Source organism: Cervus elaphus, chromosome 28 (genome assembly GCF_910594005.1).
Source record: "Cervus elaphus chromosome 28, mCerEla1.1, whole genome shotgun sequence".
In the NCBI taxonomy this organism is placed as follows: Eukaryota; Metazoa; Chordata; class Mammalia; order Artiodactyla; family Cervidae; genus Cervus; species Cervus elaphus.
The window spans coordinates 28789788-28805078 of record NC_057842.1 but is presented as its reverse complement, the minus strand read 5'-3'; the positions used below and the strand labels follow the sequence as shown (position 1 = coordinate 28805078).

The following is a 15291-nucleotide window of genomic DNA, read 5'->3' as shown; positions in this document are numbered from 1 at the left end:
CCTGAAACAGGAGGAGGGAGCTGGACCAGGGGTCATGTCCCCCGAGTCATGTACTCGGGCTGCTGGGCTGACTTGGGGGGAACCAGACACTCTCCTCAGATTTTCTGGCTTACAGGGAAAGTATTGGGTTGGCCAAAAATTTGTTTGGGATTTTCCATATGATCTTGCAGAAAACCTGAACGAACATTTTGGCTAACCCAATAAAATAATATGCAGCCATGGACCATCTGCTCTTCCTTTATTCCTTTGGAAATGATTGTGGCCCATCCTACCCAACAAAAACAAATATCATCTTGGTGGGGAGGGCAGGGAATACTTCAGATAGTTGAAATTGCTGTTTTAAAACTGTGAATGAGGAGTTTCTCATATACTTATATTGTACTATCTTCTTTTTTCTGTTTTTGTTTCCCCTTTAATCTGCTTTTGCCCTGAAGCTACTCGATTCGCCATTCCATAAGTATGCCTGCGATGAGGTAATGTGTGTAAATGAGTTTACATAATCTCAGTGCAGAATGTGCATGAAGTGTTACTTTTATTGTGGATTTTTTCCTTTTTTATATGAGGGGAAGCGCCATGACCTATTATATTCTCTTTTCTGATGGCCCTCAGGAAAAGAAGGCTGACAATGCAATAGAAGAACTGTAGTTGTGGAGGGCTCGGGCTATTGACTGGACACACTAGTTTAAATCCAGCAGTTCCTGATTTGTATGACCTAGGAAAACTTACCAAATCTACTTCAATCTCCATTCTCTTGCCCGTATACTAGGAGAAATGAGAATCTATCTACTTCAAATGGCTGTTGTGAGATGTATGTTCTGCATAAAGTACTCAGTACGGGGCCTGGAACATTCCAAGCACACCTGTAAAGGGGGAAATCATTTTATTGCCACAGCATTAAATGAAAAAAATAGGAGACAAAGAGGGCTACAGTTCTAGAAAGGATAACATTAGGATTAAAGGATATATTAAAGTAAAGAGTCTGTTGAACAATAAAAATGCCATTAAGCTTACTGGTCAGCTGGAAATTCTGGAGAAAGGTGTTCCTCTGGCTTCCAGTTGGTGTGATGCAGTGATACGATCAGATAAAATCAAAATGTTAGATTGGGAGTCAGAGGATGCAGGTTGGAGCCCAGTTCTGCTAGGAGTAAACTTGGCAGCTTTGGGAAGATCATTTTGGTGATAGCAGTTTCATCACGCTTAAAAATAAAGGGCTAGAACCAGACTTCGGGCTCCTCCAAAGGTGCTTCCAGGAACCCTCTGGCTGCTCCGGGGAGGAGCTCAGTGGGAGGACATCTAGCCCCTGGAGCTCTCCCTCACTTCATTCAGAACTGTGTCTCTTCTTTCCAGCTTTATATTACATATTGTGGTGTGATTACATTCTGGAGGGAGCTCAGTTACTCTAAATAGTTCGAGCACTTTGAAGCCAAATTCTTTCTAGGGTTATTTGCAGTTTCTCCCTGTTCTCCAAGCATGCACTCAAGTATAATCAGATTAGAGGAATGTCTATTTTATTATACCTGCTGATGTCTCTTCTACACTGGGAGCTATGTTGTGACTTTGCAAGTTGGACCAGAGCATTTGACTTCCCTAATGTGGGGAAAAATAGAGAGCATAGATGGCTTAGTTTATATTTGGATGACTTGCTCCCCTAGCGTAAGAACATTGACCAGTGCACCCTGCAACCCTGAGCTTCCTTACTTGTTAAATTTTGTCTGAGTGTCCAAAGAAGGCTTGAAAAAAACTAGTATGGCTTTCCTCTGGGAGCCAGAAATAATCAAATGACTTATGGGTCAAATGTGTTCCTTATGAGCTTGCCTGAAATTAACTTTTTTTAAAAAAAGGATTTTAGTCAACTAACGTACACTATGAACCATTAGGATGAACTAAGTGTCTGCCCACTGTGGTCCTATACAACTGATGGGTAACAGGTAGTCATGTGACCAGCTTGGCCAAATAAAATGTGCATTGGAAGTAAGGTGCTAATAAAATACTTCTGAATCATTCTCATGAAGTTTCACTAATGTTTCATCATGAGACAGGTACTGTGGAGGATTGCTCATAGGAATTTGACTCATATTTGAGTCATATATAAGATGTGTTTGGCCCCTCGGGGCTCAACATTGTTAATTCATGCAACCTGGATGCAAATGCATTTCTGAGCATCCAAAGTATCAGCTCTGACAGACAAACTCTAACAAATTCATTCAAAAACATATTCTGTACGTTAGTTTTCTCTTGATAGTATTAGAGCCATGCTATAGCCCACACCACACAATGAAGCCCATGTTTGATAACCATTCTCCCTTACAAAGTTTCCTTAGGTCATTTCTCTTAGTTTATTTCTTCTGCACTCAAGAGAGACTAGAAAGTGGCTTATCAAATATAGTAACATTCAGTTGAATTATTTGACCTGAAAATGATGACAGTTCCAGTTGCCTTAGTTGGACTCAGTTGATATCATTGAACTTGGTTGATATCACTTTTAAGGGTAATGCTGTCATTAACCCATAATTTCATGTAGACAAATACAGTATAGGAAACCAAAAAGCACCAAATGAAAAATCTAAATCTTAGAAGTATAACATGGTATGTAGATTATTTAACACAATGACTGAGTCACAAATAAAATGTCAATAGATTGCAAGGTTCTGTCTAGTAAGAACAAATTAAGTATCTTCTTTGAAAGGAAATTTAACACATGCAAATAGCACCGTTTTGATCAAGCATTAGACAAGTAATGAGTATATTTCAACCTAAAATAAAGAAGGCATTGACTTTTAGAAACACTGCTTCCTGGACACTGACAAAATACTTAGTTTTAAAACTTAAAAACTTTAAAGTTTGAAAACATATGAACCTTTTTTCCCCTGTAGCTATTTCTGTCTTGTCTCACATTCACTAAAAATAAATGACTTTTAAAATTCCATGTGGGAAAACTTGAACATGACATTCTTCAGATAGACTTTCCAGTGGTTATAAAATAACTGGGTTTGGAAAAGGCGTATTGTGATAGAAATAATTAATTAGTAAATGAAAAATTAAGCTATCACTTCTTTGACTCACTAGAAATGATTTATGGTTCAACATGGAATTATGCCAGTTGTATTCTTGTCCAATGCTATATTATTTATTCTATAGCTGAGCATCTGACAATTTTACTTAGAAAAATCCCATGGTAGGTTATGGTTTCTGGATCTAACCTAGCAGAAGTGAAATATCTTTTAAAACATGGTTGGTGTAGGTGCCCAACCAACAACTAGCTCTGGTGCAGAGGTGATGTTTGCAAACAAGAGTAGAAACCAGATAGCACAGTTGCTAAGACAGCTAGGTCTGTGGAGCTGACCTCTCTTTTTTTATTTTAGGAATTCTCCTACTTTCAAATCATTTGAGGAGAGGGTTGAGACAACTGTCACAAGCCTTAAGGTACAGATGAAGTAAATTTTGTGTCATGGGGTTCATGAATCAGGAAAGCTTAGTTCCTTGATTCTAAAGGCGGGGCCATCAGCATTTGGTGCAGCCAAGAAGGCAGCCTTGCACCAAGTCACTTTCCTTCACATATAAATCTACAAATAAAAACAGTATTGAATATTGTTACTATATATGTACAAAGTTGTTCATATAAACCATTCAGGAGTGAATTGTGCATTCAAGTGAATTGGGGTTTGTATTGATCTCTTTGCTGGTTAAAACTCTTAATGCTATTACTCAAGAAGCAGATATGTGATAGATGAATGTGGATAGGACAAAGCATATATGAACTCTGAATTTAGAATGTAAGGGAAATTTCAGTAACAGCTCAGAGCTCCTCTGATTTGGTGCATCAGTAGAAATAAACCATGGATCAGTGGAAATAAACTTGGCTCCATGGGTTTTCCTGCCATCCACCACCCCTCAACTATTTAGATTTGTCTACTCCATTCACATATTGAGCACAGAACAGCATGAAGGCAAAATGAAGCTGAGTCATAAAATGTATTATTTTGTAATGGTGCATTTGTTCCCTGGATATACACTGAAAAGATGCCTGTTGTATCAGTTCAGTTCAGTCACTCACTCCTGTCCGACTCTTTGCGACCTCATGAACCACAGTTCACCAGGCCTCCCTGTCCATCACCAACTCCTGAAGTCCACCCAAACCCATGTCCATTGAGTCAGTGATGCCATCCAACCATCTCAGCCTCTGTCATCCCCTTCTCTTCCCACCCTCAATCTTTCCCAGCATCAGGGTCTTTTCAAATGAGTCAGCTCTTCGCATCAGGTGGCCAAAGTACTGGAGTTTCAGCTTCAATATCAGTCCTTCCAATGAACACCCAGGACTGATCTCCTTTAGGATGGACTGGTTGGACCTCCTTGCAGTCCAAGCACTCTCAAGAGTCTTCTCCAATACCACAATTCAAAAGTATCAATTCTGCAGCACTCAGCTTTCTTTATAGTCCAACTCTCACATCCCTACATGATCACTGGAAAAACCATAGCCTTGACTAGACAGACCTTTGTTGGCAAAGTAATGTCTCTGCTTTTTAATATGCTGTCTAGGTTGGTCATAACTTTCCTTCCAGGGAGTAAGTGTCTTTTAATTTCATAGCTGCAATCACCATCTGCAGTGATTTTGGAGCCCAGAAAAATAAAGTCAGCCACTGTTTCCACTGTCTCCCCATCTATTTGCCATGAGGTGATGGGACCGGAGGCCATGATCTTAGTTTTCTGAATGTTGAGGTTTAAGCCAACTTTTTCACTCTCCTCTTTCACTTTCATCAAGAGGTTCTTTAATTCTTCTTCACTCTCTGCCATAAGGGTGGTGTCATCTGCATATCTAAAGTTATTGGTATTTCTCCCGGCAATCTTGACTCCAGCTTGTGCTTCTTCCAGCCCAGCATTTCTCATGATGTACTCTGCATATAAGTTAAATAAGCAGGGTTGACAATATACAACCTTGATGTACTCCTTTTCCTATTTGGAGCCAGTCGGTTGTTCCATGTCCAGTTCTAACTGTTGCATCCTGACCTGCATATAGGTTTCTCAAGAGGCAGGTCAGGTGGTCTGGCATTCCCATCTCTTTCAGAATTTTCCACAGTTTGTTGTGATCCACACAGTCGAAGGCTTTGGCATAGTCAATAAAGCAGAAATAGATGTTTTTCTGGAACTCTCTTGCTTTTTTGATGATCCAACGGATGTTGGCAATTTGATCTCTGGTTCCTCTGCCTTTTCTAAAACCAGCTTGAACATCTGGAAGTTCACGGTTCACATATTACTGAAGCCTGGCTTGGAGAATTTTAAGCATTACTTTATTAGCGTGTGAGATGAGTGCAATTGTGCGGTAGTTTGAGCATTCTTTGGCATTGCCTTTCTTTGGGATTGGAATGAAAACTGACCTTCTCCAGTCCTGTGGCCACTGCTGAGTTTTCCAAATTTGCTGGCATATTGAGTGCAGCACTTTCACAGCATTATCTTTTAGGATTTGAAATAGCTCAACTGGAATCCCATCACCTCCACTAGCTTTGTTCATAGAGATGCTTCCTAAGGCCCACTTGACTTTACATTCCAGGATGTCTTGTTCTATTTGAGTGATCACACCATCATGATTATCTGGTCCATGAAGATCTTTTTTGTACAGTTCTTCTGTGTATTCTTGCCACCTCTTTTTAATATCTTCTGCTTCTGTTAGGTCCATACCATTTCTGTCCTTTATTGAGCCCATCTTTGCATGAAATGTTCCCTTGGTATCTCTAATTTTCTTGAAGAGATCTCTTGTCTTTCCCATTCTATTGTTTTCCTCTATTTCTTTGCATTGATTGCTGAGGAAGGCTTTCTTATCTCTCCTTGCTATTCTTTGGAACTCTGCATTCAAATGGGTATATATTTCCTTTTCTCCTTTGCTTTTCACTTCCCTTCTTTTCACAGCTATTTATAAGACCTCCTCAGACAACCATTTTGCTTTTTTGCATTTCTTTTTCTTGGGATGGTCTTGATTACTGTCTCCTGTACAATGTCATGAACCTCTGTCCATAGTTCATCAGGCACTCTATCAGATCTAGTACCTTAAATCTATTTCTCACTTCCACTGTGCTAAAAAAAAATTGATTGAATTTCATGCTTGAGCATAGATAAATTAATGTACTGAAGATAAAAGAGCAAACATAAAAGCAATCTAATCTTAAATGTATAGAACATTTAAAACAGGAAAAAATCACTAATACTACTAAGATTTTTTAAAATGTGTTACCTAAACATAACTACATCTTGATATTATCACTATTTTGTATACAATCCATTTCTGTATTTCCCTATTACTGGGAAAATTAAGAACATGCGTGACCTTTAACTAGCTCAAAAGCAGATATAGGCATGTGCTGACTACCCAGCTGCTTCTGAATCATGCAGCCCGCACATGTGCGGCCAGGTGATATGAGATTGGAAGTAATTCCTTCCTGGAGGTCCTACATTCTCTTATCGATTTTAAGCTGGAGGGTCTTTCCCTTTAGAGGAGGGTTTTTACATGGTCTTCTCTTTTCCAGGCCTGTGATTAGGTGTTTAAGGCCCAAGAATGAAATTATTACACAGCATTTACCATGCTTTCACTGACTTCACTTACGAGCAGTTTCTAGTTGTTTAGTTCTACTGCTCTGCTTGTCAACGTTATCATTTATTGAGCGTTTAGGAACCAGGAGGAGCCATTATATTGCCCCTATTTGTAGAGAAAACTTTTGATAGGGAGGGACATGCAGTGTCACAGACATTTCTCTTGCCAAAATATCTAGTTTCAAAAGAGAAAATTTAAAAAATACTCTAGGGGTTAATTTCTCAACATTTGGTTCTCAGCCTTAGACAGTCCAAGAAGGATGGATTCTGTTGTTAGCTAAATTCTGACACCGGGAAAGTTGTACTTTTTTAGGTTTCCTTTAGAAGAAGGAGATATGAAGAAGCAAAAGAAGAATAAAGAACAACCTATTTACTTTTGCTTTTAGGAAAATCTGGTAAGCTTACAGGACACATATGATTCAAGTGTTTGATCCACACTGTCAGCCTCTCACTTTTCTCACCTCATCTGGATGGAAAGTATAGAGCGTGCCTCCTCCCTCAGACATGTATAAAACTAACTCACCCAACTGGATGCTAGCCTGTGTCAAGACCACCTGAAAACAGGTCCTATATCTGCATGACTGCCCATAGATTTTACAAGACTCACAGCCCACCCATCTCCTGGCTCATGGTCAATGCTTAGTTTCCCTTTTTCCTGCCCACACAGACAGTGGAGAATAGCTGATTATCATTCTTGGTGTCAAACCACCAATTACAAATTCCTCATTCCTTTTTATCTCCAGACTAAACAGTAGATGTTTAACCTTTCTTACATTGTTTATTTTCTGTGTAGTTTACTGTTGTGTTCTGAACCTTCTCCAAAGCTTCTATAACTTTCTTCAATTATGAACCCTGAGGCTGTTTCCTGCTGAAGGAATGACTCATGAATCACTAATGATGAGTGAAATAACCTGCAGGTTGCTATGCTGTATTTGTACTGACACATAGTGCTTCAAGCTTGATTTTTCAAACACCACTTAAAGGGAATCATGTTCATATTTGAGTTCTATTAGAAATAATGTTCTGCTGTGAAGTGAGGTCCGTTCCTATCATCGTCTCACACAATCTGTCACACCATCTGGCATTTGTACCCAATGGATCATTCAGTGGATCATTCTTATTTTATACCCAATTGTAGATAGTTTGATTTTCCAGAAAAACTTGCCAATTCATCAAAATCCTATAAAGGTAGTCCTTTCCACCTACATCCTTGTAATACACATCAGTGTATTACTTGAAATCTTGGCTGGTGTCACCTGTACACTCAATAAGCACAATTTCTATTTCATCTAAAGCAAGCAAACAGAAAGCAGACCTAGAATCAGCTCCTATGAAACCATATTTGGAATGTTCTACCATGTTCTAGTGAATCATGAGCAATGACATCCTTTCCAACTGTTCTATTGTTCCATGTCAAGCAGAACATATTTTCAGTGCACCTACTTTTTGATAAGCACATTGTATAGCATAAATTAAAACCTCAAAAAAGGTAAGACATATTACACTTATTGGTTCTTTGTGTCCTTTTCAACTAGACATTTTATTATGAGAGATCAGGAAACCCAATTCAGTAATTCAAAGAATTTTTTTTTTTTTTGCTAAGAGCAGTTATAATTTGGGGGACATAGTGACAAATTCTTGGATGAAAAATCATTTTGAAGGGAAGAGTTCAGGAGAAGCTTATTGTTCACATCTCCGCGTAAGCACATGTGTACGTGCTGCATCACTTCAGTTGAGTCCAACTCTTTGTGGCCCTATGGACGTGGAGCCCACCAGCTTCCTCTGTCCATGGGATTCTCCAGGCAAGAATACTGGAGTAGGTTGCCATGCCATTCTCCAGGGGCTCTTCCCAACCCAGGGATTGAACCCAAGTCTTTCAAGTCTCCTGCATTGGCAGGGGAGTTCTTTACCACTAGCGCCATCTGGGAAGCCCACATCCTTGGCTTTAGGCAGTACTTTAGTATTGTAGTGTGTGGTCATTAAACTCACATGGTTAGGAAACCCCTTTAGTCCACTCCTTTCTTTGCTAAATTGCTTTATTTCAAAGTGGTTTCTTCCTTCTTTACTTTTCTTTTTTGATTTGAGAAATTGAAAACTAGAAGAGAAGAATAAACCAAAGCCCAGAAGAAAACATCAGTAGTTGGTATTCACCTGACTCAATACTCTGTGTGACAGACTGCGACTAAAGAGGAAGATGGAAACTATTAATAGAGTCGATTACATTGAATTAGACTTGTCTCTCAGAAGAAATAAGCACAGTGAGAAATTAGGTAGTTGAAGCCAATCCCCTGCCTCTTCCCAGTGTTAAGGTAACAGGGTAGAGGAGGAATCATTGCTCTTTGCCTGAGGTCTGCAAACTGACATGGATGGACTGAATCCAGCTGGTCCCCTATTTTTGAGTGATCTGTACACTAAGAAATGATTTTTACTTTTTTCTTAATGGTAATTATTCTTCAAAGGAAGAATAATATTTTGTGATTTGAATATTAAATTACATGAAATTCACATTTCAGTGTCCATACATACAGCTTTTATGGAACTCAGCCATGCTTATTCACTTATATATTATCTTGGCTGCTTTCTACCATGGCTGATTTGAGTATTTGTGACAGAGACTATGTGGTTCTCAAGTCTAAAATATTTATAATCTGTCACTTTCCAGAATGAGTTTTCCAATCCTAAGCAGAGTGGAAAAACTCAACTTAGTAACTGAATTTACAGAGGCAGAGGGATTTTAGTGACAGTGGGAGAAAAGTGTGTGTGTGATTTGCAAGAACTGAACTGCTTTCAAAACCTGGTTAAAGTTTTAAAACGGCAGGTCAAGCAATCAGCAGGTACATTCCTCAGTGTAGTCTATGTCTTTGTGAGTGATCATAATAAGTGACAGTGAGGTGTAGATAGAGTTTTGGTTATAGCCACATTATCTATTCTGTACCTTTCTTTTCCTCAAAGTGTTTTTCTATATTGTTACTGGTTAAAAGAGGGCCAATGTGACCATTAGTAAGACTTGCATTAAGCCCTTGGGGCCATTAAATATTCTTTTGAAAGACCTTTTGCTAAGAAATTTTTCAAAGTACTTAACCATATTCCTTAATTATAAATTGATTTCTTCCTGACTATATTCTTATTAGCCAATAACAAGTATACAAAAAGAGAGCATCTGAAAGCACCATAACTTCGCATTTTAAGGTATATTCCTCCTATAAAGACCACTGCCTGGGAAGATGTGAGGTCACCAGCGCTTAAGCCTTGATTCATCTCCAGCTCTCAAAGTAGAGACCAGAGATCATGTTCTCTCGATCCACTCTGCTTTCCAAGAGACATTTATCAGAACTTCAGATTGCCTTGTTAAGATCTCAAAATGAAAAGCTGGCGTCGCTTAAAGGAGTTCCCACATTTGTAAAATTGGGGGGATTTATCTCACACTCAATTCCGTTTGGATTAAATTGGTTCTCTGGGTGACTGAGGAGACGGTGCAAATCCACAGATCTGGACATGCCCCTGAAGGGACTGAGAATTTCAGATGTAGAAGGGACAAAGAGAGTATTTCTAAAGTTAGACAAAGAGAGTGCTGCACAAATTCAAGTTTTGCGTCCAGTCCCCAAACCCAAATATGAACGACACGCTAGCCCTCTGTGAAAGGAAACTTACTTCTCTGCATCCTTTGCATCCCCTTTGCATGCCCGCTCGAGAAAACAAGTATTTCTGAACTTCAGAGTAATCCATCTTATTTTTAAAAATTACGAAAATGACAAGCTAACTGCACGTGTTCCTCTCTGCCCGTTTCAGACGAAAGTAGGCGGGGCGAACCACGGCGGCGGCAGCTTCGAGGAGGTGCTGAGCTCCACGGCCCACGCCAGCGCGCAGAGCTCGGCCGGCGGCCCCCGGCTGGCCGAGGGGGAGGAGCTGCAGTGCTAGGGCCCCGCCCCGCCCCGCCCGCGCGCCTCCGGAGGGAAGACCACGGTCCCGCGGGGAAGACGCAGGCCTTGACCTTGGCCTTGACCTTGTTCTTCAAATGGCGTCGCCTCACAGTTTAATTATATGATTTACATTTGAATTCGCTACCATTTTAGAGTTCCTAGATTGTCATCTTTTAAAATGTCGATTTCAGCAGGTACACAATTGGTCATGACCCTTGTTTTTGTGTAATTCAACATGTTTTCCAAACCTGTGGCTGTTAATTATTTGCTTTGATTTTTGCTTGGACTCCTGTAGGAAGTGCATGTCTTTGAAGGCTAAGTGCCCCCTTTCAGTTCTGTCCGCTGGATGGCTCTCTTTCTGACTGGCTCCCGCAGGGAATGAGATGACACTGCAAATATCCTCAAACCCCTTGTGAGCTCCCTCACCTACTTCAATTAATTCCGTATGCTTATTTGAGCAATTAAAATAATTGATTTTAATGATAACTTTGAATCCTTAATTTCTTTACGTTTCAGTGCTGTTGATGACCTTGATAGGTGGTAGTGTAATTCTGCAGATGCTTTTTTAAAATCAACTTCTACTGCTAATCTGGAGAATATAAGAGAGGATATGTAGGTAATTATAACCTCTGCTACCTTAGGATGCTAAAACAATCTCCAATTCTGAAATTCTCTCTAATCTACCTAGAATAGTGTTTAACTCAGGTAACTACTGAGTTAAGTAGGCAAGAAATAGATGCAAAAGGAATTGCTAGAAAATGGTAGAAGCAGAGTTCTGTCACCCTTTCTAGTTTGCAAACTGCTCACATAAATAAAAAAAAGCATCATATTAGTACAATCAGATTTCCACAGTAATGTTTACCTTCCACATCACAAACTTCTCTTTTCTTCTCAATGGGAACATACATTTGTTATTAGGTAGCAGGTAGCATTTATTATTAGTAGTGTCAGGGAAGTGTGTGATTTCCTCGGTTCTGTCTCGTTGCAGCAAAAATTTCAAATGGTGGGCCAGTGTTACAGCTCTGTTACAGGTAAGTTTTATTTGGCAAGCAAAGAAGAGTACACCCTCGAGGCCTGAGGGTGGGCTGACCCAAAAGGAGAGGCCTCAATCTGTCTTGGCTTCCTCCTTTTATTCATTTATCTGAACCTGCCCTATGCAAATTGGGCTAGCCAAGAATGGCATGTTTGTTTCACCTGAAGTTCTCACTCCAGTCCATGGATTTTCTTCTGTTCCATTCTTGTGGGCTTTTCTCTTTCTTTGTGTTTAGCCGCCAACATTTGGACTCCTTTTTCCTATTATAACTACCTGACACTAGCATCCCATAGCTACACTTTTAAAATGTATACTGTAGAATGTACAACAGACTTGCCAACTAAAAAACCTCCCAAATTTAAATAATATATAATAATAATACATATAACATATAACTATACATTATTTATAAATAATATATAATCCATATAATATGCATAGCAGTACATTCATTGTTCATTTTTTAACTTCATTAGATCAGTTCAGTTCAGTTGCTCAGTTGTGTCCGACTTTTTGCAACCCCATGAACCGCAGCACGCCAGGCCTCCCTGTCCATCACCAACTCCCAGAGTCCACCCAAACCCAAGTCCATTGAGTCGGTGATGCCATCCAACCATCTCATCCTCTGTTGTCCCCTTCTCCTCCCGCCCTCAATCTTTCCCAGCATCAGGGTCTTTTCAAATGAGTCAGCTCTTCGCATCACGTGGCCAAAATATTAGAGTTTCAGCTTCAACATCAGTCCTTCCAATGGACACCCAGGACTGATCTCCTTTAGACAGAAGTGGTATTTGTGACATAGTGAAATAAAGCTAACTTAAAAAAATTCTATTCACATTAATGGAGCAGGACAATCCATATACCTAACTGAAAATCAAACTGGTTCAGGGACACAGAATCTCCGAGGCCTAGACTTTCAGCAGCAACAGGTGTGGGGATGTAAACTTGAACCAGAGTGGATGAATGTGGACAAAGGAGCTCTGCCAGTCCAAGTGGTGGCATTCTCCCTAACTTAGCCTTCCAGTCTGCTGGCTGAAGCCAAACCCCATCTAACTGGCTTGTGACTGTGTTGCTTGCCCACTGCTGTGGCATGCCCTTGGTCTGTCTGTTCAATCTACAGTGGCCTGGTCACCTCTTATAAACTCACCGCCACCTTCTTGTGGCCACATTCAGCACACTGCATTGTATGAGAAAAGGCAGTTACTTTGCTATAAACAGATATCTTCATTCAGCAACCCATTTCTACACACAATAGTCTCAACCTTACAATCTGAAAACACAGCATTGAAAATTGGGTAGAAAAATAATCAAGAAAATGAGTGTTAATGCTCAAAGCTAAAATAAACTATATCTTAGCTGTTTATTTTAAATCATTCTTCAAAAATTCTATTTTGATCTGTTTTATAAAAACTACATTCATATCACCTCTATTAATTGTTAAGTTTTTAAAAAATTATTCCGAGCGAGGAATGGTATAATGGCCATGATGTCTTTTTTCATTCTGCCATGAGATGTGTGATGAATAAACCACATCACTCAAGTAGAATAATGAAAACAGTCATTGGTTGGTAGGTCTCATTTTCTCACTGCCTAATGACTCTGGAGCTGCTTGTGTCTCCCTGACTTTGACGGGCAAGTGTATCCCAATTTGACCAGCTGCTGAGTTGCCCTATTTTGCTCAGCTGGGCTCAGCTCACATGCAGTAGTATCAAGTGTTCCACAGTACTGAATAGTATTTGCACACAATGGACATAACCTTTGGCTAACAAATCAAAACAACTTCAGGCTAGATCAGCACCAAGTATACAAAATGATATTATAATATGTATGATACCAAAAATACATCTCAATAATCAAAAATTCCAATGTCAATTGTGATTACAAAATATTGGGGTTTTTTGAAGTAAGCCATTCTTACTTAATGGTAATTTAACCATTTATCACTTATTAAATCCTGTTGTTTTGATGGAGAATATTCATAAATTCACACTATACCTTTATCTTAAATTTGTGTCTCATCAACTATGACTATTAATAGTCATGTCAGCAAAACAATCTGCATTTTCCCTAAATTACACATTTCTTGTAAATCTGCTCTTGAACCATGGAAAACAGAACAACTGTGTGCTTTACTGTGAACACTCCTGATAAGCCACGCCACTCACAGTAGTCAATGTGAAGAGAACACTGAGGCTCTAAGTGACTGTTCTGCCACTATACATTGTTCCAAAATTATGTCAGCCTGAAAGTTGTTGAACTTCACTGTACAGTGGTGCGGTTGTGAACTTTAAGCCCAACCCTCTCCTCTCACTTTTTATCAAGTTGGAGTGTGGGTGGGTGCAATAAAAGAATGTATCTGGGAAGGGTTAATTTTGAATTCATGTTGCTTATGTGACTTTAACCCTCATCTTGCCACTTTTGGGGCTTTCCTGGTGGCTCATATGGTAAAGAATCTGCCTGCAATGTGGGAGACCCGGGTTTGATCCCTCGGTCAGGGAAGATCACCTAGAGAAAGGCAAGGCAACCCACTCCAATATTCTTGCCTGGAGAATTCCATGGGCAGAGGGGCCTGGCAGGCGACCATCCAGGGTTGCAATGAGTTGGACATGACTGAGCCACTAACACTTTGCCACTTTATTATTATAGGCATACATAATTACCTGCCTTGGGGAGATACCCTGAGGCTGCCTACCTGTGAAGAAGAGTTAAGGAAGTGAAACTAATACATCCCCTGGCCTGAGGCTTGCCATTCTAAGAAACAATTGCAAGGACTGAATAGTCTTTTTACTTCATTTCCTCACTTCCCCCACCTCAGATCCATAAAAGAACCTGGCAACCAGGCCTTGGGAAGATGGGTATTTTGAGGTGCTATCTTGCCATCTTCTCAGTCAGCCAACTTTGCAAATAAAGTCATCTTCCTTGCCTTAACACCTTGTCTCAGATTTATTGGCCCATCGTTTCGCAAACAGAGCAAGCCTGGACTTGGTAACAGGGAGATGGTGATAATGTGACATTGAAAGCAACTGTTTCAAACCCGGTGTTTAAATATATTATTCCAGTAAGCAAGATTTAGGAGTAAATGTGAATCCTCACGTGGCAGGTAAATGAAAACCTGAGATTGTGACCAGTATTAAGTCTGACCCAGTAAAAACTTCCACAGTCTCTGTGTGGATTTATGAAAATTACAGCAAACATCCCAATAAAACTCTAGGGTCACAGAACATCTTCCGCTTATAAATATCTGAACTTTATCTCGGGTTATTTTGTGTGCATGATTTCATGCCAGGAGAAAAAAAAAAAAAAACTGATATGGTTCTGTTTTCTTGCTAATCGTATCTCTGGTAATAACCAGACTTTATTGACTTTCAACCATTTACTGCTTTTTACATAGTGTGGCTATGATGCAACAGCATTTCCGGGCAGAGCAGCACGGCTCTTTGCGGTGCAGATCGGCTCTACGCACACGTGTCTGTTGTCTCTGAAGAGATCACGGCACCTTGCTTCCGGCAGACTGGGTATCCATGGATACTGCAGAGTTTCCAAAGAAACGCTGCCAAGAATTCTCACCATGCCAGCCTTTTCAGGCCTTCTTCAAATGGAAACTGACATCTGAATTAAAGGGACAGGCATCATGCTTCCACCAGACTCCTGAGCTGGCCTGCACGGACAGCCATCCTTTCTTCCCCAGTCAGTGGCTGTGCATCATTTAAAGGCAAGCGGGTAAATTACTTTTCCTGTGAAAGGGAATTGAGGAGAGGAAGC

The 15291-nt window shown here is 40.0% G+C and overlaps 1 protein-coding gene across 4 annotated transcripts in view; it reads left to right on the top strand.

Annotated features, from left to right (window-relative positions):
• Positions 1-10985, top strand: part of TPD52L1 (TPD52 like 1) — a 90910-nt gene extending 79925 nt beyond the window's left edge. For 2 of the 4 annotated variants that reach the window (XM_043890459.1, XM_043890460.1), the window contains 3 exons: positions 435-473; positions 3363-3423; positions 10369-10985. In XM_043890459.1, the coding sequence (XP_043746394.1) occupies positions 435-473; positions 3363-3423; positions 10369-10497 (229 nt within the window). In that variant the 3' untranslated portion in view covers positions 10498-10985. The remainder of the gene's footprint in view (positions 1-434; positions 474-3362; positions 3424-10368) is intronic. The other 2 variants (XM_043890461.1, XM_043890462.1) reach the window with 2 other exon arrangements.
• Positions 10986-15291: the final 4306 nt, after the last annotated feature.